The 26,291-nt window shown below is 37.1% G+C and overlaps 1 protein-coding gene across 1 annotated transcript; it reads left to right on the top strand.

Moving 5' to 3' along the window:
* The first annotated feature begins 14,441 nt into the window (after positions 1 to 14,441).
* LOC123319044 lies at positions 14,442 to 25,570 on the top strand. The gene is made up of 5 exons (XM_044905887.1): positions 14,442 to 14,593; positions 14,653 to 14,752; positions 20,753 to 20,842; positions 20,901 to 21,056; positions 25,468 to 25,570. The coding sequence occupies exons 1-5, from the start codon at positions 14,448 to 14,450 to the stop codon at positions 25,525 to 25,527; spliced, it is 552 nt and encodes a 183-aa protein (XP_044761822.1). The 5' UTR covers positions 14,442 to 14,447; the 3' UTR covers positions 25,528 to 25,570.
* Positions 25,571 to 26,291: the final 721 nt, after the last annotated feature.

Below are 26,291 nucleotides of genomic sequence, written 5' to 3'. Positions count from 1 at the left end.
CGTACCTAAGTGCAATGCTTCTACACCTCAAGCGTTGATCCACCTCAACAGCTAGCACAGTATATTCTGCCGTACCCGGCCACAGCCGGAATTAAGCAGCCCTAGATATAGGGTAGAACCACGAAAGTTCTAGGGGTAAACTAACTGTATTGCAAGGTTTTTGTTTTTTTTATAGCAGGGGGAATCTGCGACCGTGAAAACACGGGGCTCTATCTCTCGCCCAGAGGAACCCATTTCTAGGGAACACTGTGGGGTTACTCACTCTCCTGAGTTCGCGACCCACTAAACCTAACCTGCTTTACATTGGTTCCGGGCATTTGCCTATAAACCATTTATCCCTTAATCGGTTAATTTCTTCTTGCACATTGTCGTGCCAGGGTTTTCATGTTCGTCCTCTTCGGATATCTCTTCTTAGTATAGTTTTAATAAGTTTCCGTACTCATTTTAATCTCTCCTCAATTGATCTCGCGGTCTCCTTTTGTAAATTCTCATTCTTCCTCTGTCTTCCTCCGGATCGTATTCCACTAGTCTCCTGAGTTCTTCGTTAGGATGTTCCTTCGCTGTTTCGAATAACTTTTCAGCTTTCCTCTTCATAAATTCTTTGATGGTTGCAAGGTTTACCTGATTACCTGATGATATCTGCCTATTAGATGAATTTAAGTACGTAGATAATTCCCGCCTAAAGAATCACCCTATGTGCCTGGGTCAAAATCACCAAGGTGGAAAATTCCAAATACTTTTCTGTGATGAATTCCCCTAGCATCTGTTAAATTGATAATCAGCTCTAGTGATCACCAAACTTGTGTATAAACAATATATAGGTGGCCTATTAGCCGTGTACGGAAAACTCATCAGAGGATTGTTCTGAAAATTTGAGTATCTACTAGGGTTTACGCTTCTGCTGTATCTGACTATTGGGCCAATTTCACCCAAAATATTAACTGAGATAAGACCTAACTGGCGTTAAGGAAAGAAGTGCGCTGATTTATGTCGATTACGCATCTTAACTTCGGTTAAAATGGAGTGTCTCTGTATTTTGTAGATTCTTCACACTCCTTACTTCACTTCATAGAAACCTCGTGGAAACAGCAGATTTCAATGTTAAAACAGTTAATTTGAGTTCAAGTTGTGCGGAGTTAATCACAGTTTGGTAGAATGGGCAAGTTTCCTAAAACTCCAAAATCGAATTTAAAATTATTTATGGAAACCCCTTTCCATTAGTTATCCAACACGTAAAAGATTCGCTTCAAAATTAAGAAATTTCAGAAATATACCCTTCGAAACTTCGAGTATGTAAAAGCTTGTGACGTAGAATGCCTTTACTAAAGTCTAGTAATTTTTGTTAATTAGACAACAGTGGAACTGATCAAGAAGATATAGAACATTTCAAAAAATTGTTTCTGTAATCTGTGTCTATATATTCTTAAAAACGATGACATTTTGTGTCATTGTTTGATATTTCTATGCACTGTTTGTTTTCCTTGTCAAATGTGATCACCAAACTTGATATTTATTAAGTCTATGATGATCATAAAACTTTCATGACCTTTATTGATTCGACGGGCGTTGCCGGATTGTGAAAATGACGTAGAATGTTCATAAGAGAGCACTTCTGAAATCAGAATTTTCGTAAGTGAATACAGACAAAACGCAATATGTTAAAATTCTAAAAAAATATATTTCGATATATTTGTGTTATAAGGATTTCAATGACATATATTTTGAAATTTAGGAAAATACCCCATTGGACCTAAAATATGATCAATGTTGCAACATTGCTGCTTTTACACAAAATACTACAAACTTCGTTATTTCAAGGTTATTTGTTATACCTTTTTTCGCTTCTCTATTTCTATCGTAGTGTTTTTGTCTTGTACTTCCCTATTCCTTTTCCTGATACTTTCGGAGATATTCACGGTTTACAAAAAATCGCCAAAAACATGGATCCAATGGAATAGGCAAAGAAATTATAAATTGTGCTCAGAAATAAGCTTTGAGTATTCAACCGTTTATAATGAGGTGGGAAAGAAGTCAAAAAATCGTAATAATTCAGTAAACATCCATTCTTGACACATGTTTCACTAGACTCAACTTTTTTGCAAATAACCTCTTGAGAAAACCCTTTGAGGGATCACGTCCAATAACTAGTAACCAAAGATTATATAATCTTTGCTAGTAACCTTGTACATACATTGATTTTATTCATTTTCTAGGTTTTTCAAGGATCTTACAGCATAACTACATTCTTGTTCAATTCAACGGGCAGAAGTTGAAGAAAATGTAACATAATTAATTGATCATAATTTGGAATTTGTATAACGTCTAAGTATATGAATATTTATAGTTATCACGTCGCTGAAACTCATACAATAGATTTAAAGTTCTGGCAAAAGCCTGCCTATTTTTATGCTCATTCAATAATCATTCTTATAATTTGTCCTGACTAAACCCTTCAATTAGTTTATTTTCTAGCTTCTATGTGAACAATATTGAACAAAAAAATCTGTTCACCTAGTTGGTACCCTAAACAAAAAGTTGCAGCTAGGTAGATAATTCTCATTTTGAACGCTGATTAGCATATTAGCTGAAAGCGTTTTATGATTTTGCACAACTTTGAAGTTCGGCGACAGAAGTATTTTCGGCAACGAGAAGTTCTTGAAAGTGTGGAGACCAGAGAGTTGTGCAGTGAGTTATGGGTGAGAATCTGGCAGCAGTTGGCATCATTTCTTGAAACACGCAGATAAAATGATAGTCAAAAGCTATTATTTGATGTTTCAGTGGCTAGACTGGCTGTTAAAATGGAACAATCAATAGTAGTGTTTTTTCTGTTATGTCGATTACGCATCAACTTCAGTTAAAATGGAGTGTCTCTGTTTTTGTGGTGTCTTTACAGGAAATCACTGAAAGCTGAATTGCTGCCTTGTGTATTCGGCTTTTTCACTTTTATTTCCTCATTTTGACTCATATCTCCAAGGTAATCTTTTATTTGCTTTTCAGTAATCTCCTTGCCTTGAATCCTGCCGAAATAGATTCATTTTCGTTTAGCAGCTCCTTTTATTATGGATTTCGTCGGTTTTTTGTGAGCCTGTGCATATTACTTCAATTTTAAGTTTAGTTTCATTTTTATTGCGTAAAATCGTCTTCATCCTGTGCTGACGTTTGTTTGCTGTTTAGACTAATTTGGCGTTCTATATTCACATAACCTTTTCGACCGCATAATTTCTGGGAGACGGTAATTTCAAAATTCCCTTTGCAGCCTTTTTGGCATATGACATTTCATTATCTTCCGCATTCCTTCTGTCTTGACGCTTGTCTTTATATTGTCTGTCTTCTCCGCTTTTTCTTTGTTTACATTTTTAACTTTGATTGAATTATCAGCTTGTTTCATCTTCATTATGATTTTTCAGAAGGGCGTTATTTTCCATTAGTATTCTATTATTTGTAATTATCCGAGGTATGTTAACTCGATGTTCAAAATATCCGTTTTTTTCGAAGTTCGCTAATTTCTCTCGCGAGTTTTCTGATGTTTCCTTCTTCGTGCTTGCAGTTTGCAGATTTTTGACCTGCGGCCAGATCCATACATTTAGGGTGAAAAATTTCCGAGCATTCATAACACTTCACTGGTTCCACTACTTTTTTTCTACATTGAACGGATTTAAATTCACTTTCTCTGACAGTTTTGAATGAGTCACTTTCACACACGTCGTCTTCGCCCACTATGTTTCCAATCTTACCAATCAGTAATTACCGAGCATCCAGGAAACACTCTTCGGATCAGGTATAGGATCCCTGTTCCAGATGATATACCGGGTGTCCCAGAGCTTTTAGGCCAGCAAATATCTCAGTTACCTGCGGAAAAGAAAATTGAAAAAAATACTTGTCGTAGGAGACCATACGCTCTTTCATGCAGCATAGCAAAATCCACCCCCTGACAAACAACCCCCGAGAAACCACCCCTAACTTTTGTTTTTCAAATGGCACCCCCATGTTTGTTGTGCTTCAACAGTTTTTTTCATTTCTCATTCAATGATGTATCATGGTAGCTAGAATGGCATGCAGAATTATGGAAAATAAAAATACAAATGAAATACGAATTTATACGCTCAGCTGTATTGTTACTGCAACATTATACTAAAGAAAATGTTCAAAATGTTGGCCAGCACTTGCCACACATTTTATTGAATCTTTTTTTTCAACATCCATTTTTTCTTGTCTCTACAATGTGGACTAATTCGATCAGTCCAATTAACAGTACCCACTAACGAATTCAATTTTATCGAGTGACTATCTTTACAACTACATATTATGATATATCATTGATTGAGAATTAAAAAGAGCTGTCAGTTGAAGCCAAACAAACATGGGGGTGCCATTTGAAAAACAAAAGTTAGGGGTTGTTTCTCAGGGGTTGTTTGTCAGGGGGTGGATTTTGCTATGCTGCATGAAAGAGCGTATGGTCTCCTACGACAAGTATTTTTTTCAATTTTTTTTTTCCGCAGGTAACTGAGATATCTGCTGGCCTAAAAGCTCTCTGGGACACCCGGTATAGCTTACATGAGCAGACCAGGAAAGATCTTCGGAAATAATTACACCAAATGTTGAAAAACGAGTAGGAATTTGTTTTGTCTTTGGAATGACTATTAAAGTGTGACAGTTGTGAAATCAATTCGATCTTGTTAATATCATATGTCGCTGTGGACATTGTCAAAAAAAAATTAATTTTTGTCATCATTCATCTAGAATAGAGTTATTTTAGTAATACTAAATCAGTTTTTTCAGGAATAATTAGAGAATAATTATCGTTCAAATTAAAAATTGAAGAAAATGTATAATTTCATTTAGGGGTTTTCTCGGTATATTGGGAACTCAATTCTCAGTGGCTGAAAAACAGTTCTCATTCAAAATGCTCGAAGATTTGCAAACCTATACAAATCAATGAATTGTAGTGTTAGTCTGTAATTTTCGAATATATTACTTTTTCGAAATCTTTGTATTAATTGCGCCTTACCTATCTAAACCTAATCAATTCTCTTCGAAGTTTTTATATGTTTGTCTCTGGTAATTCCTCGAATGGCCCACCAATTCTAACGGGTGTTTGACTGTTGTGAAGTGGCTTCTTCAAGGAAGGTATTAGAGTACAAAAAAGTTGGGAAGATTAGTATAGATTCGAGTGAAAGGACCTGAAGTGGAGTGAAGTAGAAGAGAAAAGAGCAGAAGGAATTAATTGATGTGAAATAAAATGAAGTTTGGCGATTTTAAGTCAAATAGAAAAAGTTGAGTTCAAATTATTCGCTCTACGAAGAAGGCGGACACGGCTTTGGTATAATAAACTAACCTCTTCATTATTTCAGATATCAACTGTCCCTTCTCAAAGTTGATTTCTTCCATAACACATATGTATAGAAGGTAACACTTACATTCACTTTGAGTTCCAATAAATCAAGCAACCTAAGCAAAAAAAAAATTTAAGAACACATTTCACCACAATTCCATGTTAAATTTCTGATGTGAACAACCCGACTCGACTACCACTGGCAATTTGCAATCAGTAGGCACACCAAAAGGCCCTGATTTCTATCCTCCCACACACTAGTAAACAGGTTGGAACCTGACGAGGTACACACAAAGCCACCATGCCCATAATTATTTTTAGAGCATAATATCCTCCCAAGTATAAGGTAATCTTTGTGAATACAAAAAAAGGGAAATGCTTATGCTCCTACTCAAAACCCTATAGTTATACGGATATCCTTCAGTTTTTTGAATACGTCTCAAGATATTTCGGTTTTCAGATCTATTTATTATCCACAGTATTGCTGTGAAGGAATGGCCTTTTTAGATAGAGTTAAAATTAACTTCATCACAGTACATTATGCTAGATTGTTTGATAAATAAAAATGTGGTGCTGACATATGAGTGGTGCAAATATTCCTTTAAGACATCATACAAATATATATGAATCACCAGCATAAGATATCATTTCAGCATAAAACATCAATAATAAAAGACATCAGGAGACAGGACAGTTTGCTTCTCCGAAGAACCTAACAACATTATTCCATTTTCACTTACAAAATTCTTAACCCAAAAAATTTTAATAAAAGGAAACATCTACTCTAACGGAAATCCTTCCAACGAAGTCTGATAAATGTGGTGATTATATGATGTAATATTTTGTGGGAAAGAGCTATATTTTCGAAATTTTTTTAATGGTATATGTGATAGTCCATAGAACGGAATCCTGAATACGGCGATTTCACTTGATGGCTTTTTTTCATTAGAAATCATCTCCAGTCCATAAAGAATTGTAATATCCTTAACAGTCACGCCCCTAACATGAGAATTGAACATATGTGGTTAATAGTTTCAATTGATTACCATATTTATGCTGCTCTCCTGATCCCAATGTCGCAATTTTGAATGTCAGAGACACATATATAAAGTAAAATTATTCAATTAAGTTAAGCGAACGAATTATCAACATTTTTTAAAAACAGTTTATTTACAAAAACGAAGGATGCACCGATGGAATGAACCAGAGTTCTGGCATGCTATGGATGTAATCCACAAGACTTTTTTCGCCCTCCCGAAGGAAGGAGAAAAATATAATGCTTACATTCTGATGCTCAAACATTGGGCAATTCTTTTGGCCACGGTCGGATTTCACGTCTATGGTATCGTCGGCTTCATTTTTCATGGTTACTCAGGTAAAAAGATAACTTTTCTTGATTCTCTCATATATAAAAGAAATCCGATGCGCCCCATGACAAGCTATAAGATTCCACTATATACCATTTCCCAGGTGACCATATCTCATTACAGTTATGAAGCAGAAATGTATCCCACGCTCCTTGTTTTATAACAGATATATCACACTGACAGCACAAATACAGGAGCGCTTATGTAGCAGAGCTGTGCTCCTATGTCCGCCTCAAACAAGGAACAAATCTCCTTTCTGAAAGGAGCGTAAATAGTTCAAACATGGATCATGCAAATATTTGTTTCATGGGAGATCTATATGTATAACCTATGTTGTTTATTATGTTTCATTTGTTATTTATAGGCCTAGGTCATAAATATACACCAGGAAAAGTAGAGGACCCAGTATACTGCCCTGCGGTATGCCCATGGTCACGTCGATGTCTTCTCAGTTATACTTCTCACCCTCTCTAGATATAACCACTCTCTGTTTCCTGTTTTGCAGATAACTCATTATTTTAAGTTGTTTATCCCTAATACCAGATCTTTCAAGCTTGTTCAAAATCAGTTGATGGTCAACACAATCAAAGGCCCTAGAGAGATAAAGAAACAAGCCCATGGCCACATCTCCCCCCTCCAAGGTCTTCAAAATAGCCAACGTTAGCTCATAAATGGCAGTTTCTGCATTTTTATTTCTTCTATAGTCATGTTGGCAGTCTGAGATGATATATTGAACTCCCTGAAGAACTTAATCAATCGAGTTGCTATAACCTTTTCAATAATCTTTGAAAAGGAGCTGAGTAGGCTTATGGGTCTGTAATTCCCAAGTTCCTTTTCCCTTCCTTTCTTGAATATAGGTCTCATAATTGCTACCTTCAGAGCATCTGGAAAAATTCCTTCCTTTAGAATACAATTCAAGATATGAGTTAATAGAGATACTATCTCGGACATGCAAGTTTTCAACAAGCTGATAGGAATGTCATCATAACCACATGCATTAGTGTTCTTCAGTTTCTTCAAGGCAGATATCATCTCTGCCTCAGTAATGTCAAACACAAAAAAGGAATTTTTTATGCTTTTCTGCTCTTTTCTCCTCTCCTGTGGTTTTGTTGGGAGATTTTTAATTAATTCCGGTGCAGCATTAGCGAAAAATTTATTGAATTTCTCTGCTAGTTGTTTTGGATTCCCAGTTTTCATGGAACATTCGTTGTTCTTATTTTGTTTTCCAGTTAATGAGTTTACTAACCTCCATGTTACCCTGCTTTTGTTATCTGATGTTGCGATTATTTTGCCTGTGTGAGCTCGTTTAGCCACTTAGATAGCCCTATCATATTTTTTCTTCATTTTGTTGTAACTGCTTTTTAGTTCCTGTTTTGTTGTCCATGCAATCAGTAGATAAGAAGATTTTTCATTCTTTTTAAATCAGGAGTTTCTATAAATTTGTTTGATTTCGATTTGGTTTTTTTTACTATAGGAAAACATTTATTAAATATAATTTGGAATGTGTTTCAAATTCAAAAATATCCCCCAAGTTCTGTTCTGAAAGGCACTCTAGAAATCTTTTTGTCGTTTCCACATTTATTTTTCGTTTCAAGTATTCTGTCTTGCTATTACCCTCAGTTACATTTACATCTCCAGCAAATTTGAATACGCAGGTAGAGTGATCCGATATATGATTTTCAGTAACTTTTGTCTCTCCTTCTACACTAGTCATGAAGTTATCCAAACATGATCTTGAAACTGGACGTGTAGGCTCTTTGATAGTGAACTTTAGACTGAAATACTCTGCAATAGAGAAGAACTCACGTGTTCCCTTGTTATCAGACAGTATATCAATGTTGAAATCACCCATTATTAGGATTTCTGCTTTTTCCTGTAAACATTTCTGGAGAATGGTTGTTATTTTCTCGAAAAATATGTTAACATCAGCTTGAGGAGGCCTGTAAATACATATTGCTATGATTCTAGATCATCCCAAGTCTAGCTGAATAGTTGAACATTCAAAAATATTGGGAACATTGATTGATGTTATATCTAGTCTCTCATCAAAAGTATAGAAGTTGCGTACGTAGGTATATAGCATAACCCCCATGTTTACCTTTGTCTCTACAAAAGCTTGAAGCCAATTTATATTCATCAAAATTGTTTGCTTCAAGTTGATTGATTTCTTGCCAATGTTCCATGATGGCAAATAGGTAAGGTTTTTATTTATAACTAAGTCAAATTTATTGAAAGCTGTACTTAAGGCTTGAACATTTAGTTGGATTATACAAAAAATTTTGGAAAATGTATTACTTGCCTGTAATTGTTCTTTCTATTCGAAAAAAAATTCTCAAATGAGAATTCCCTCAGGATTATTCCTGCTGACCAAACTTCCTCATTGTATACTGTTCTTCTTCTGTTGGTAGACCTACACTGAATGCAGAATTTGAACCTTTTGTATCTAGTTTTTTCACAATTATATTCCCACGTCCATCAGTATTCCTCAAGAGCTTCTCCATATCTTCTTCCTTGACCTTTGAAGGTTCGCAAAAGGTGGACTTGAGCTACCAAACCCGGAATGTTTTTCCTCTGGGCGATTCAGAACGAATTTTCTTCGACATCCGACGTCTTACTCATCCGCCTGCACCTACTATTCATTCATTGCTGTTTTCCGTTACCGGGAATTTATCTACAAAAAGATATAAAAAAGAACAGACTTATAATTTCTTGGGGCTAATTGCGACTGTGTGCCCTTCTGTGACTGAAGAGACCCAACCGCGACCTACAGATCCTTCCACACTCCGGGCATGGATAGTCACCAACCAGATCTGGCAGCCGCTGAATTCTTCTCGAGTCTTTATTGTAACTGTGCACCATAGATCTCCACTGTGACCTGTCTAACGCTATTTGTTCCCAGTTATGATTGGCATTGATTGATTTTAGGGATTGATGAAGTGTATCCTTAAACCGCTTATACTGGCCTCCTGGTTTTCTGCTAAGAATTTTTCGGGTACTTCGATTCACCAAGTCGAAGGCCTTACTTAAATCAATGTAGGCTGTATAGATCCTTGATTGTTGTTTACGGGCCTTCTCTTGCAGCTGTCGCAGTGTGAAAATTAGGTCCACCGTACCTCGATTTGGTCGAAAGCCGCACTGGGATTCAGGTAAAATCTTTTCTAAGAGTGGAATCAGACGATTAGCCATAATCTTCGAGAGAATTTTGCCGGCCACGTTAAGCAACGATATGCCCCTGTAATTGTTGCAATTTGACGTATCGCCTTTGTTCTTATAGAGATTGATAACTAAAGCGTTTCTGAAGTCTTGTGGCACATCTCCTTGTTCCCAGATCTTGCGGAATAGTGCTAGGAGATTATTGACAATGTCTTCATCCAGGGTTTTGAATACCTCCGCTAGAATGCCGTCTAGACCTGGTGACTTATCATTTATCATAATTTTTATGGCACTTATTATTTCCGACATTGAGATTTCGTCTTCAAGCGATGTCATCGGACTATATGCGGGGAGCAGGTCTAAAGTGGATAAATCCGAGTCGTTATTTTGATTCAAGACCTCCGAGTAATGCTCCTTCCATCTTTCGAGAATTTTTCTATCATCAGTTAGAAGAGCTCCATGAGCATCTCTTATAGGAAAGTTAGCTTTTCTACTTGGACCATGAACAGTTTTAATAGCTTCGAAAAAACGCCTATAATCATGGTTATCGGCGTAAGCTTGTATTTCCCCAGCTTTTTCTTTCCACCAGCTATCCTTGATTTTTCTTATTTCTTGACGGACCTCGCGTTTTATGTTTGTAAGACTCTTTTGGGCTGCAACATCGCCGGGCTTGTTAATTGCCGTTTTCATCGCTTTATGTTTTGCCTCCAAAAGAGGTGCGATATGAGTTTCGCTGTAGGCGAACCAGTCTGGGGATTTTCGGGTGCGTCCTGTGCCCAGTATTTCTTTTGCTGTATTTGTAAGAGATGTCTTGAAGCGGAGCCACTGACTCTCAATGTCGTCATTATAATCCGGTGGTGTTAGGCTATCTTTGACGGCGGATGTGAATGTTTCTTTTGTAGAAGGGTTTTGTAGTTTGGAGATTTGAAGGCGCTCTCTTAGATACTTTGGCTTCCGTGGGTATTTTGGGAGCATTGAGATTTTCATTCTCGAGATTACCAGCCTATTATCAGTCCAGCACTCCAGATCTGCTCTGGGTTTAGTGACCAACACCTCTTTCAGATCTTTTCTTCTCACGATCACATAGTCGAGAGTATGCCAATGCCCTGAGCGCGGGTGGCGCCAGGTCCCCCTTGAATCGGGTCTCGCAATAAAATAGGTGTTCGTTATACACAGATTGTGTTCTGCACAAAGAGCCAGCAGACGTTCTCCATTCGAATTGATGCTGTCTGTGCCGTGTTTCCCTATTATTTCCGGCCACAGTTCTGAGTCTTGACATCTTCCCACTCTGGCGTTGAAGTCCCCAAGGAGAATAATTCGTTTCCGTTTTGGGATTTTACTCAATGTAGCAACGAGTGTTTCGTAAAAGGTGTCCTTAAAGTTGTCAGAGGAGTTCAAAGTGGGTGCATATACTGCAATGATGTTCACAAACGTGTTATTCGCTGTAGGAAAGCGTAGGGTCATCAATCGTTTTGAGATGCCAACTGGTTTTTCGGTTAGTTTGGCGGCCAGGTCGTTTCTAATGGCGAAGCCTACGCCATGTTGTCTGATTTCGCCTTCCGGCAAGCCTTTCCAGAAAAAAGTATACGCTTGTTCTACCAAGCTACCTACGTCCGAAAAGCGTGTCTTGCTTAAGGCAACTTTTGCAATGGATGTACGTTGCAGTTCCTTATCGATCAGGGCAGTACGTCTCTTTGGTCGCTCGGCCCTGGGGTTGTCTAGCAAGGTTCTGACGTTCCATGCTGCAAAAGCTATGTGCTTTTCATTGGTGGTTGTTCGATGATTCACTCGTTCAGGCACCCTCCCCCGGAGATCCGAATGGGAGGGTATTTTACCTCCGGATACAAATTTTGTCCTGTTCGACTGAGCCATCTTTTTGTAGGAGCTGCGTTAGAAGGTGTTTGAAAGCTGCACTGGTAACGCTGTTAGTGCAACTTTGGTTGCGGTTTCGCCTAGATTATCTTGTGGCACAGGTATCCTGAGACGACAAGGTCTAAGACGTAACTTATGCAACGCAGAGAGCCATTTCCTGCTCAAGCCGATGTTCAGGCTAGGTAACTATGGGAAACAGAGTTATACCGCCCATGTTCGGTCGCCAGAGCCTCGTTCGTAAGAACTGGGTGCACCGCGAGTAGGTGAGGTTGGCATTTGAGAGGAGAGGCTATAAAACGCATCCATTCCCCTTACACTCCTTTTAGTATTATACTATAGGTACTGCTGAGTATAACGACGGTCTGTGATTTTATCGAAATCCAACGTCTAATTATGCAGGACAGCTAAACATTTAAATGCTTGATTTCAATCGTGCATGTATACACGAGTGCTGACAACATACCTTTCCATTGGAGGAAATTAGGTACCATAGTGGGGGAGATTGGGGCCTTCTGAAATTTTCACAAACAAGCGTATATCTGAATTACGGGCCTCGAATTTTGAGCTAGGCCACAATAGTTGGGGAGTCGAAGAGGGAGATTCGGGATATACTCGAGCGTGTCAGATTAATACAAGGATAGATACCTTGGACCCTGTAGAGTACCTCTACCAAAAATTAGACCTGTATATAGGGGGAATTGTCTAGGATAGCCTGTCAGAATAGTAAAAAAACACGATCATTGTAGATACTCGATCGTGTCAGATTGAGATATATGTGGTTAATTACATTTTCAAAAGTATATATTCTCTTAATCTGAGAATTTAAGCCTGTCAAAAATGTGTGGGAGGGCGCCAAAGTTGCAAAAAAAACGTCACGTGTACATTCTCGAACACGGTGGCGTTTTCTCTTATTTTGAAGTTAATGATTCAAGAATAACGGAAAAAATATAATTTGACAGTTTTAGCAAGCCGAAACAATAAAAATTGGCCATAAAGGTCACAAAAATCAGTTTTTTTGAATTATCTCCTCCCCTGGGCTTCGAATCTTATTCGCATTTATTATAAAAGTTGTAGAGCATAACATTTTCTACAAATTTTGTCCTGAGCAATTTTTTCTACTTTCAAACGTTTTTGAGATATATGGCAATTAATGCGGGGTGTTTAGCGATACATGCTGAAGCGAAAATTCACTCGTTGGAAAATAGTACATTCTAAGGTTCAGTCAGAGACTAATTTCGAAATTGTCATCATAGAAATACTTTGTCATGTTGACGATTGCATGAATGTAGATTAGACTGGGATTCTACATTGACCTTGCCCTTTCGCATGTGTGGCTAAGCTCCTCGCCCTTATCGCCCTGGGTGTGTTCATAAACTTACTCCGAGAGTAGAGTATGAGTATGGTCATGCACAGAGAGCATACTCTGAGGAACTAAAAGTACGTTTGTGAACGCTTCGGGTAATCAGAGGTTTCTCAGAGCTTGCTCTGAGTAAGTTTGTGAACGCAACCCCTCTGACTCCAGAACGGTTAAGAGTATATGAAATTGCTTCAGACAAAAGTTGTGTAGAATTTTATTATCTACAACTTTCATGATGATTACAAAAACGATTAGAGGTACTGGCAGGGGAATACTCGAAAAAAAAAAGCATTTTTATCATCTTCAAAGTGTCAGATGAAGAAAACCCCCTCTGATTAGTGTCAGATTAATGGTTCAACACGTCTACAACACCGAGATTAACCATCTGTATGAAAATCTGACACGCTCGAGTATGTACAGATAACGATTTTTTTTTACATTTTCAAAAGACCGCTGTGATCTTGCGTCACTTCCAAATTGTCAGTCCCTTGAAAAGTAGTTTCCTTTGGGACCAATTAACATATCCTCCAAAAATCTGACACGTTGGAAGTTTTGTTTTTTCACCATTTCTCAACTCTTCCGTAGTACGGCCAGTCCCACCGCGCAAACTGTCAGATGAGCATGAATTCATTATCAGAGACACGTAGGTAGGACATATACAGTATCTTAATCTGACACGCTCGAGTATGTACACCTGACGAGTTTTTTTTACATCTTTGAGACCCTGCAGATGCTTTCCCCACCTTCGAAAGTGCATACATCATAGAACCTTTTTTTCTTTCTACCATCTAATCTTCACTAGGTCTCCACGACGCTCTAGTAAATCCCGATTCAGCATCGTCGGCTCCCCAACTACAAAGTATGCTACAGATGTTTTTAGCATCTCGAGCTTTTCTACATCTTTCGAAAAATGTATACTTTGCTTCAATTCTCGCCTTTTTCAGATGGCCTACGCCACGAGTTAATTGAATCTTTGCATATAGTAGTTAATGCCGTGATGGATGTGTTGTGCACGATGATCTACTTTTCACTTGGTGGGAGAATCAGAAAACTCATTCACGGGATAAAATGTATGTCCAATGAAGTACCCATGAATGTTGCTAAGGGTTATATCTATCTCAATAAACTAATCTGGAGTACGTTTTACGGAATCTTCGCCGTCATCATATTTGTTGGTTTGATTTCCTTCTTTTTTGATGCGCATTGTGAAGCCAGGAAGCGCATAGGTGATAAAAGATACATGTGTGGTCTACTGAACCCTGTCTGGTATCCGTTCGAGATAGATGATTCGAGCCGTTGGAAATTTTTTTTTGCTCTTTACACAAGTATAGGTTCCGCAGCCATGTTGACCTTTTATAGTGTTACTATGGTTGGATTTATTGGGATGGCTTATATTATTACTCTCAGAATGCAGGACCTCACAATGCATTTGATGGAATTCGATGAAAGGAATATTCAGGATTTGGAGGAAAAATTCGACTCCCTCGTAGAATACTTCTCTGAGATACAAAAGTGAGTTTTCGTTCAGTGTTCTTCATTGCAAAAATTTCTCGTTGTTCGTTTCATTTCAGATTCGTTAAAGACGTGAACCAAACCTTCGGATATTGTTGTATTGTTGTATATGTACTCATAACAGTATGTGTGGCATTGCTGGAATACATTTGTCTAGTAGTAAGTACACATTTGTAAACTCAATAATTTAAATATTGTGATATAAAAAGAAGAATAACTTCATACAAAAACAAAATGTACACCTAATAATCGCAATTAGTTCTGCTGCATAACATCCATTGATATAAGAATCAACGAATACTACGATCTAGGTCTCCTGCGACCAGTGCGGTTCAGGGACTCTGACCATAGATTACAAAAAAAGGTTATTTTTCACTAACGGTTATCAACCGTTATGGTTTTTTTTAAATAACGGTTGTTGATAACAGGTGAATACGTTATTTGCTCTGAAAACCGATAACATCTTCAAGGTTTGTCGATTAAGGGGTTTTCTCTACAAATTTAGGGTGTAAACGAGTCACGACTGAGTTGGAAATTTTTGATTATAATTTTTGTGGATGTTTACTACTTTCATTCATCTTAATGTTACATTAATGTAAAAAAAAATTACTTTTTTCTAAACCAGTGAAATACTTCGCAACTGATGAAAAATATTAGAGTATTCAATGTGTTCCCCAATATTTAAATAACCATTTTTCATTTGTTTTTTTCATCTGGATACTCTCATTACCCATTCGTCCTATTCCAAGTTCGATTTATTAATTCTATATAGCCAATAAAATAATACGCTAATATCGGCTAATATCTGCGGTGAGTGCTCCTCCCGATATTTTATCCAATCTCATCACTTCGATGTGAACAACATAATGTACCAATAATAGCCTCCCATCCGCTCGCTAACGTAACAGAACCATCAACCGAGATCGAGAGTCGAGAATATGGCCAACGTTATCCGTTTGAAAAGTGTAAACTGTTAATAAACGCCAACAAACGATCTAACTAACCGCCAACAAGTCCAATGTAGCCGACTGTTATATGAGAAACGGTTTAACTAAACAATAACCGCCAGAAACAACCTCTCTGCTGAACTCAACGGCTTCAACGCCAACGTCGTCGACTGTTATATCAGAAACGGTCTAAATAAACGGCTTATTCAACGCCAACGTCGTCGACAGTTATATGATAAGCGGTCTAACTAAACGCCATCAACGCTAACGTCGCCGACTGTTATATCAGAAACGGTCTGAATAAACGGCTTTTTCAACGCCAACGTCGACGAGTGCCGTACCCCTGAACTTTTATTCCGATTTTGCCATATAGTAATTATTTTTCAATTATAACGATTTATTACCTTCTTTACTCCATTTTATCATTCTTCACAATAACACCATTGTTTCCTTCACAAATATTCTCTCAGAAAAATATCAATACGCCAATACGCAAAAAGAACGAAAAGTGACTGATTTTTTTTAAATTTCGTATGTGCATCCCCTTTTCACTTCTCCTTTAGATTATCACCATCAAATCGGTATAAATATAAAAGGTCATGAGCATAGGTACATGTCAACATAGAAAAAATGGAAAATCATGGCTGGATGGAAGGAACCAGACTATCAAAATAAAATTATGATGCCTCGCAATTATTGACATCCAATTCCACCATACCAACAAAAGAACATGCCAAAATTGCGAGGACTCATCACACCAGCATATCAAATTATTACATAAGATAACGAATATAAAACAATGCTTCAAATTTTAATAGAATATTATACATATTTTATGAATTAAAAAGCAAGGAAAGCGTTATGAGTTCCTTTTCTCTGTTAGACGGTTTTGAGTCCTGGGGCGAAAACTGAATAGGTGCATCACAAAACCGGATCCATTTCTCATCGATTGAGGGAATTGTAATCTGAAAATGAAAATCGGCAATTATGGGTAACTAAAAATTCAATGTATGCTATTTTTTTTATCCGAGCTTATCGAAGTCCTAACAGTGAAATGAAAACTATTAAGGTGAATATCTAGGCAAAATCACACAAATCTAGTGATTTGAATGTTCCTAATATAATTTAGATTTGTTTATAACTCAAACTTAGCATAGAAAATATCTTACGATTGCTTTCATTCCACAAATTTTCAATTCTGGGAAAAAGAATGATTTTGATTATCTTGTTCAAAATATACTGGGAATGTTCATTTCCATATACCCATCGGATGGTATGTCATCAGTATACTTCGCCATGTCTAGGATAAAAGCATCAGGAAAGATCAAGAGACAGATTTATGGAACCAATAAGAACTCAGGTATTTGTAAGTCTCAACAACATCAGTAAAACATGTTTGGTACAGCACCGTGGTCTTCGTTCCTATGTTAAATTGTTGAATGACTCGCAGGAGAATTGTTGGCTACAAATAGATATAATGGTAATAATGGTATTTTGTTGGCGTTTTATGATCCTCAGGAATTGCCATCATCCACTTTTCCTACAGCTCTGATTTTTTCAGTGGGAAACTGAAATTTACCAGAAGTTACTCTTATATTCTATGAATATAAACCTTGCAATATCACCTACGGAAAGTAACAATCCCTTCAGGACTCGATTCACACTTGCATGATTCAATACAGCACTTTTTCACCATTTTTATGAACATGATGATAATTATTTCATTCGTGACAGTAGTACGGTACTGTTTAAGCCGTTTCCATAGTAATGAAATCAGTTATTGGAGCAGAGGAAATGATTGGCTAAAATTCATTTACGAGGATAGATGATCCTCCTAAGAAACCCATCTCTCTCGGCTTGCATGTATTTATTACTGGGCGCTTTCCATTTTGATTATAGTTCAGTGATCAGAAACGGTCTGAATAAACGGCTTTTTCAACGCCGACTGTTCGCGCACACGTTACTGCGCAACCTGTTCAGGACATATAACGGTTAGTTATTGCTTTTTTCGAATAACCGTTGTTAAATAACAGGTTAGGGAATAACGCCCCATCCCTATGGGAATCCCACTAAGACCCGGTACTTTCACCTTCGAATAAATTTTATTCAACGAATAATGACGTACCGACATTCGATCTATGACAAATAAACTCTTCTAGTTAAGTTTCAATGACAGATTTATTCGATGAATAACACTATCTGAAAGTGAAAAGACTGCATTTTTACTAATCTTACGAATAAGACTTAATAAATGCGAATAAATTTATTTATTCGCACGTGAAAGTACCGGGCCTAAAGAGCCAAACATCAATTGGCGCTGTTGTTGTAGCGGACGAGATTCGAAACGAAATTTAAACTGCTCCACATGAGTTAGGGATATTGACTTAAATTGCAAAAAAATATAGTTTAAATAAGTTTTTTGTGATGAAAATTCATATAAATATGATTTCAAGTTGCAAATTTATTTTAGCCTGTAGGTCTGCAGCGTATACAGGGTGGTTGAAAAAATCGAGTAAAATAACGAAATTTTATTCCCAGAGAATTCAAGCATTTTAAGACTACCTATCAATACAATATATGGACTCCACGGGCATCGATAACAGCTTAACATCTTCTTTGCATACTACACACGAGGTTGTTGAACATTTCTTGAGGAATTTGGTTCCATAAATGGGGCAGAAGCTCTCTGAGATCATTTGAGGATTCTGGGGTAGGTTGATGATTATCTAATCTTCTTTGGAGCATAGCCCATGCATGTTCTATGCAACAACTATGGCTGCACGGTGCGGTCTAGCGTTATCGTCTAGAAATTGAAAATAGCAGCGTGAAAATTTGGCACAACATTGTGTAGGGCGGTCATATTCCCAGTACAAATGTGTAGATCTGTGCGCCCGTTGAAACGTTGGTATGGGCCGGGATTCCCATACCATAACACTACCCCCTCGGAATGGATGGACTTCTTGGACATAGCGACGATTACGGGGTATGTGTGGGATTGTCCACACCCTTATTCTTCGAGAATCTAAAAATCGTCCATATCTGCATTCATCAGTGAAAAGGACACTACGCCATTGATCGTTCCAATTGATATGTTGCCATGCCTATTCCAATCTTTGCCGCTTATGGTCACGTGTTAATGGAACTCCTCTAGAACGTCTAGAACCTAGATGGAAACTTGGACCCCATCTGCATTTTGAAGAGTATTCCGCAGCATTCTACACGTACATGTAGGGTTTCTCCTCGCCGAAACGGTGATGAAACGATCCGGAGCAGGTGTTGTTTTTCGTCGCCCACCAAGCCTTGGTCTTTCCAACACAAAACCTCCCTCCCTGAACCTATTCCAAAGTCGAGATATCACACTTTGGCTGACTGGGAGCCTTTCCGCTACAACAACCTGAGTTAGGCCACCCTGTAGCATTCCGATATCCCTGTTAGCCTCAGCGTTTGTTAATTTACGTCTTGGCATTTTCAGAAAACTCGTTTCAAATCGAAGCCGTTGATGAACTGACTTCATTTCAAAATAAGAACATTCATGAAGCATATGCAAAGAACCAAATTTCAGAAAAAAGTGAATCAGATTGACGAAATGTTTCATACTGATTTTTATTGGATCGATTAAAGTTGTTTTGTTGAGTTTTAAATGATTTTACAGCGATTTTCTCGAAGATTACATTCTTTTAAAAACGATTGAATACGATATCCCTAACTCTTGTGGAGCAGTTTTTATCAGTTATTGTTTCATCAACAATTGGGTAGGAAATTTTAAATACGCTTTTTCAAAGGTAAGTTTATTAATTCCGACTAGTGGATGCCAATAATAATATCCAGGCACTTTCCAGAAATTTTGTTATCAGAAACCGATGTCGTTTGCTTTACTTGTCTTGGCATCCAAGAAAACGACACTCCATTCTCAATGCTTCACTCTCCTCCACAGTATTTATTCAATCAATAATTTTTCTGCTTCTTAATTGGAATCAAAAACTTAAGTTCATCAGGAATTTGTCAATTTGTTGACTTTTCACAACAGATTACAAAAACAGAAAATTTTTACCTGTAACCTGTGCTTTTCGCTGCTTGGATCCTACTGTCTGAAGAGATCTTAACTTTTTTCAGTTTCACGATTTTACGGGGGAGTTTCTCATCTAAATTTATTTCTGTAATCTGTGACTCTAACAGTGGTGGCAATTGGAAATTAAGCAATAATATGTAGAGTAGAGAGAAGGAGAACGATCGCCGTACTGAAACTGTGTCTCTAAAAACGGAGAAAATGGAAGTCACTGCAATCGCTAGGGGTATCAATGAAAGCCAAGAATTCATCGCTGCATCCCGTTACCGGGAATTTGATATGAACTGCCTTTATAGTCCAAGAGCAAGTGAACCCTCCGAGTAACGGTGTTCCTGTAAGGTTGGAAATTTGTCCACTTATTATTTATTTTAATTATTTTTTAGCATGCTAAGGGCCATAATCATGACTTGGCAGGCGTCAGCCTAGCACGCCATCAGCCGCTTTTTATAACTTGCAGACAATCGAGTGGTTCTTTACTCCTCCTGAATTGCAGACAGAAGTAGTTATAAGGTTCCTTGCCGGGATTGCGATAAGTTTTATATAGGGCAGACAAAATAATATGTTAAAAACAGATTAAAAACATGAATCGGATCTGAGAAATGAATAAATATATTCGTCAAATGAAGTCATGCGCAATTATTTATTTTACTTCTTGTTAATCTTTCTGCACGTCGACATTTCAATTATTCAGAATATGTAGGTAGCGCCATCGTAAAATTGGCATAGCACATGTCTGAAGAGGGTAGACTTTTACCAGTCAGACAGAACAGACAGGGAAGCAACATCATTCTTAACTTCGGACGAAATTTTGCCTGTAGTTGACCTGTCTTGGTTGTCTTCGGACTGCAGAGGGAAATTAATACACTGTGATAGAAAATTAATTGAGGTGGATCCCGTTTCTTGTCAGCTATCGCTTGGGTGCTTGATATATCATATTTCCGTCGAGTCGGGAGTTGTGCTGCTATGACGTGATCGACTAAGACCGAAACCATGTTCAGCATATACTCTTCCTCGATGCAATGATCTTTTTGTTGATGTGTTATAGCGATTCCTTAGATCGATGTTGGGTGTATTATCCGGATGTATTCGAATCAATTCTGACTGACACTTTGGATATTAATCAATATAGAAAATCTTATTCAACAGGATGGCAGTATAAAGAATTTTACATTTCTGTTTGGTTGTATCGGTTTACAATATACATGGTGCAGTGTGGGACAAAATCTGGAAGACGAGGTGAAAGAAAATATTCCATAGAAATTCAATAAATCATCGAATATCTTTAATTTTTCAGCATCAGAAGTTGATATATTCCATTGAAGATCTACCTTGGTATAACATGTCCCCGCAAATGAAGAAAAATTATCGACTTTTTCTATCAAGTGCTCACATGCCACTTCAAATCAGAATATATCCACATATAGATGTTAACCACAAGTATTTACTTTCTGTGAGTCAAAATGAATACTTCCTTATTTTCACCAACAGCACAAGATTAGACATATTTAAAAATTGTGATGGAATAACCGAGATTCGTAAGTTTTCTCAGATGAGATTCTTCAATAATAATATTGAACATAAATGAAATAAGACCGAAAAACATAAGCTCTCATGATTGCCGAAGTGAATATCCAAATTGCATTCGATTTGGCTTGGCTCGATAAAACTAGACTTCGACTCTACACGACTTTCATCGGTTCCATGATGAATCAACTGACCAATAGAAGAATATTTTATGTTCCAAATATCAACTGATTATCCTGGGTGACCCGAAAGTTATTAGCAATTGAAAATATATGCGAATTCAAACTGTATGTGTGTTGAAATATTGTTTATAATGGCAACAATTCCTCAATAAACTAATAAATGAAATGTATGTGTCGATCTGTAATTCTCAAATATCTGAAATTTGGGAAAGCCGAAGACAAGGTTCCCTGTTCCCAGTTATCTAGGGTGTTAGCGATAACTAATTAAACTAATGAAAGTCAAAATCCGAGTTAACAAAGTTAATTCGTTTTTTCACAATAAGGAACATAATACGCAATATTTCACAACTCTAAAAATCCACCGATTCACAGGGAGATGAACTAAATCAATCAAGTGATGATCACAGTGCAATTGGTGAAATCGGAACAGTCTACTTTACACAACTTAGAGAGTTTTTCTTGAAATTACATACAGATGGTGAATTTACGTTGTGATCCGATGTCAAACGCGCCACGGGCGTTACGGATTCGTTCGCCAGCCAGAACCAAGGTTTACACATAACGGACAATGATTTCGGAACTCAGCAGGGTTAGGGTTTGAGCAAGATGGCACAGAAAAACGGCTTGGTTCACCTCTAGATGCTTTGAGTTTCCTCCGAGTTTTCACATCAGCAGATGTTCGTACTGTCAGTAGAATCTGGAAACTATCAAATTAGGAAAAAATCGAATAAAGTTCACCCATAATTTCCCCCCCGGGTTTTCAAACCAGCAGATCCAATGGATGGGTAAAGGTGCAGGCTGAGATTCTCAGATGATAATAAGGAGTGCTGTCTCACCTCTGGATTCTGGACATTTGGTATTACTGAATATCACTAGCGGCTGGTTCTAGGTACTGCTGACTTTGTTAGAAAATTTTTGTTTCACACCTTAAGTCACATCAAAGAAGCAGCTCTTAATTGTTCTCGTTGGTCGTGAGAATTATATTTTGAAATTTATTACCCTGTTATTTGAGTCAATTATAGATGCCAAAATTTTTTCTGCTCTGCGAGTTTTTGTGAACGAATAATTTCAAAATACGAAAACGTGAAGAACTGAAATTCTTATCGAGTTGATGAGTATAATCATTCGATAATTCAAGCAAAGAATTTCATTCAACTGATATGATAAGTTGCGATTGAGTGATATTTAATAATAATAATAATATAACATTGTACTCCCAATTACAGGGTAAAATAAAAACATAATCAAAAAAATTTGAAAATTCGAGACCTGAGAAAAAGCACATACATATTTGAAAATATCAGATACTCTTTGTAATATACAAACTATGAACAAGCTTATGAACAAAAAATCATAACACTTGACCATACCTAACATCTAAGGAAACATATTCATTCTCAGCTCATTTGCACTTTTACAGGCACGATAATTTGTGCACGAATTAAAAAGTTAGTGCGAGGTGTCGGCAATCGAAAGACAGGAACAGATCTATGTAGAGGTCAACCTTGGAACAGCAGATACGAACATTCGAGAGTACCGGTCAACAACTTTCGAGCAGATTTCGCACACTGATGTTCGTGTCTTTCAGCATATCAAACAAGATATCTTCCCCCCATGGAAGCCTCTAACCTAGTAGGAACATGTTCACCAAAAAAACAAAATAGCTTATCATGAAAAAATTCCAGGGCCAGACTGATATCACTGAACATCTCCAAAATAGTCCAATCATAGCGGCAGATAGAATTATTCAAAGCAGAAAAGTCTGCTTTTTTTAATTCAAAAGATAACTGTCTGGAGCCCTTTGGAAAATGAACCAGACGCGCATGCAAGGATTGAAACGATTTTAATCTAAAATCGAAACATGTCGGCAATGGTCTGAGAGGGGCTTTTTTGTTCCAACAACCTGACCTTCAACCCTGTCAAGTAAATCAGTCTAAATTGGGTATAGTAAAGGCGTTGTTCTTCTTTCATTAGTAGGTACACTACCTTTCTTGAATCTTCGTGCTCTGTGGTCGTACGGCTGTAAATATGCTGATAGGTGCTGAATATTCGTAGCGTAGACAGATAGTGTGTATAAATCATTATAATAGACATTCAAAGATATTCTGGTGCGACTGAGCTAAACCGAGAAGGACGGATAATATGAACTAGACTTTAATCTAGGACCGCTCTATATATATATATGAGTCAGTTTTTGATGCAGAGCTGGTCCCTCCTGGTTATAGTCTAGTGCGTTCAGACAAACAGTTCGATGTAATTGGTAGATCTAGGGGTGGTGTGTGCATGCTGCATTCTATGAGTATTTGGTTTATGAGGTTTTGGATGTTGAATTCATGAGGCATCTCATTCCATTTGTCATCATTAACAAAGGTCTCGATCCAAGAACTTATAATCAATTTATTCATTTATTTCTCGATTTGGGATACAAACAGGATAAACTACACAATACATGTAGATTATGTAAAATCAACAAACGTTGTTCAGATACAGTACAGATTCAGTCCGCTATTTTATAGCGGATTGAATTCTGCTTTCACGCAGGGGGAGTGTAATGAAGTTTCATTTTTTTTGCAAAAATGCACCCTCAGTTCAGAATAATTTTTTCGTCTTGAATAATTTTTTTCATTTTGTTTTCAATAGGAATACTTTCTATTCGCAATTGGGGATTTCGACATCGTTCGAAAACGTAAAAGTTCCGGAGCGTTTTATTCCTTATTTAGATCAGAAAAACGTCTGAGACACATTCCTTTTCCACCCATACTAGTGGGTTTAAAAGGAGATGTCCCCCCGCAGGTCAAGGAATCCGTATTTTCTGTCTTGAGTAGTTATACGGTAGCTATGGTGTTAATTCTTGATTCTGCTTGATTCTTATTCATATAGCTGGTATCAATTCATAATTCGAAATTATGTGCCGAGTGGAAGCATAAAACAGAATGGAGAACCGTTTCCTAACGCCGTCCTTTGTTTTCCCAACCTCAATTCCGTAGTTTTGGAACTGAGCCTCGACTTCATTGCCCGTTTAAGGTGAGAGTATTGGTTCTGGCTGGCGAACGAATCCGTAACACCCGTGGCGCGTTTGAGATCGTATCCCCCTTTTTCTTTCTCTACTTCTGTTCCATTCCGAGGAAAACCGTTGTGTGAAATAGACTGTTCATCTTCCCTTTTCACTTGACTGATTTTATATAATAATAGTAATAATAGTGCCTGTTTTGTTCCTTATTGCAAGTCAACGGATAAAATTTGATTTTGACTTTTTCTGGTTGTCGCTAATATCCCAGATAACAAGGAACCTTGTTTTCGACTAGAAGCCACCGAGGTAAGTTTGCTATTTTTCTCTTTAAAGAATAGCAGTCTCTCGGGACCATCGAGGAAACGTCGGCGTCGTTAGAAAAGTAATATCTACAAGTGAATACTACAATTCTATACCTTTTCAAGTTCAAATTGGTGCAAATCAGAATCAAGATGGCATAGTCAATATCGAATTGGCAACGTCAATGTCAAACTGGCATTAATCAGAAGCAAATTGACAATAATCAATTTCAATTTGGCATTAATCAATTGTGAATTGACAATAAACAAAATCAAATTGGGAATTCTGAATTTGAAATCTCCATTGGAATAAAAATATGTTAATTAAAAAAAATTTTTTGAATGATATACACAGTAAATAACGTAATTAATTGAAACCATTCGGGAAAAACTTGATAACTTTTCTCTATCTGTTATAATTTAGCCAGCGTCAGCCATAAAAATCTGAAATCAACGGTTTGAAAAAATGACAAAATCGATAACTTTCGTAATCTTTTCATTGTTATAAATTGTATTCTTTGTTCTTTTCTGATCTATAAGCTATATTATTGTAAAATTTCAATGACATTCATCTGGTAGTTTCTGCTTGAAGTAATAAAAATCCACACATCCATTCAAACATTCGCGTTTATAATATCTTTATTAGATTTTTTCAGACACGAAAGCTGAAATCACAATCTCTGAGTGATGACACAGACGGAATCATCACATCTCAGTAACGATCAATTTTTGAACAGGGTTCACTAGATTGAATAGTTTCAAATTACCTATTGTATCATATAACCGCTTCGAAGAATCACATCCAATTATCAATCATCCCGTATATTGATTTGATTCATTTTTCAGGTTTTTCAAGGATCTTACAGCATAACTACATTCTTGATCAATTCATCGAGCAGAAGATGAAAAGAATGTTACAGAATTGAATGGATATTCGGAATTACTAAAACCTGTTTCGACTGGAATATAGCTGTTGTTAAATTCCGTTCAATAGATTAAAAGTTCATATGATCCATTGTTTCCTCCTTCAAATATCATTGTTCTATTTTATTGCGAATAAACCCTTCAATTTGTTTAATTTCTAAGTAAACATTATTGAACAAAAAAATTCTCTTAAACTAAAAATACGTAAGAAGGGTCTCAATCTCACAGTTTTATTTCTCGAAATTACGACCGGTTTCGGGATGTCTAAACGCATCCCATCTTCAGGTTCCTGTGATGGACTACAGTTACAAACTAGGAGTTCGGTTATAAAATTCAAAAATTCACAAATACAAATAAAACAAGCATACATAGGAAAGATGTTTACAAAAATTGAGACCCTTCTTACGTATTTTTAGTTCAATCCTAACTCACACAATGGGTACACTTTCCTATTTGAAAATTCTCTTAGTTGTTACCCCGAACAGAAATTGGCAGCTGGGTAAGTCTTATATTTATTATAACTACAAGAGATCATTCTCTAATGAAAGAACTATATCGTGAATCTAATTCTGCTAATTTCGGCGTGCAAATCTGGCATCATTTGCTGAAACAGACCCAAACGTTGATAGTCTGAAACTATAGAATGGTTGTGAAAATTGGACAATCAGTCCTTCATATCTCTCTCTTCAGAATATAATCTAAGAGTTGCACTTAGTGTTTGGGCGCTGAGGACCAACTATGAGAGC

This window comes from Coccinella septempunctata, chromosome 8 (genome assembly GCF_907165205.1).
Source record: "Coccinella septempunctata chromosome 8, icCocSept1.1, whole genome shotgun sequence".
NCBI classification, from domain to species: Eukaryota; Metazoa; Arthropoda; class Insecta; order Coleoptera; family Coccinellidae; genus Coccinella; species Coccinella septempunctata.
Note: the sequence above shows the minus strand (reverse complement) of the source record. Positions and strands in the feature narration are given on the sequence as shown.

Excerpts from the sequence above, each read along its gene's own strand:
- LOC123319044 (XM_044905887.1), top strand. The coding sequence starts at position 14,448 with ATGGTTGGATTTATTGGGATGGCTTATATTATTACTCTCAGAATGCAG. Across the intron at positions 20,843-20,900 it reads GACAAAATCTGGAAGACGAG|CATCAGAAGTTGATATATTC; the intron begins GTGAAAGAAAAT and ends TTAATTTTTCAG. Across the intron at positions 21,057-25,467 it reads ACCACAAGTATTTACTTTCT|GTTTTTCAAGGATCTTACAG; the intron begins GTGAGTCAAAAT and ends TTCATTTTTCAG.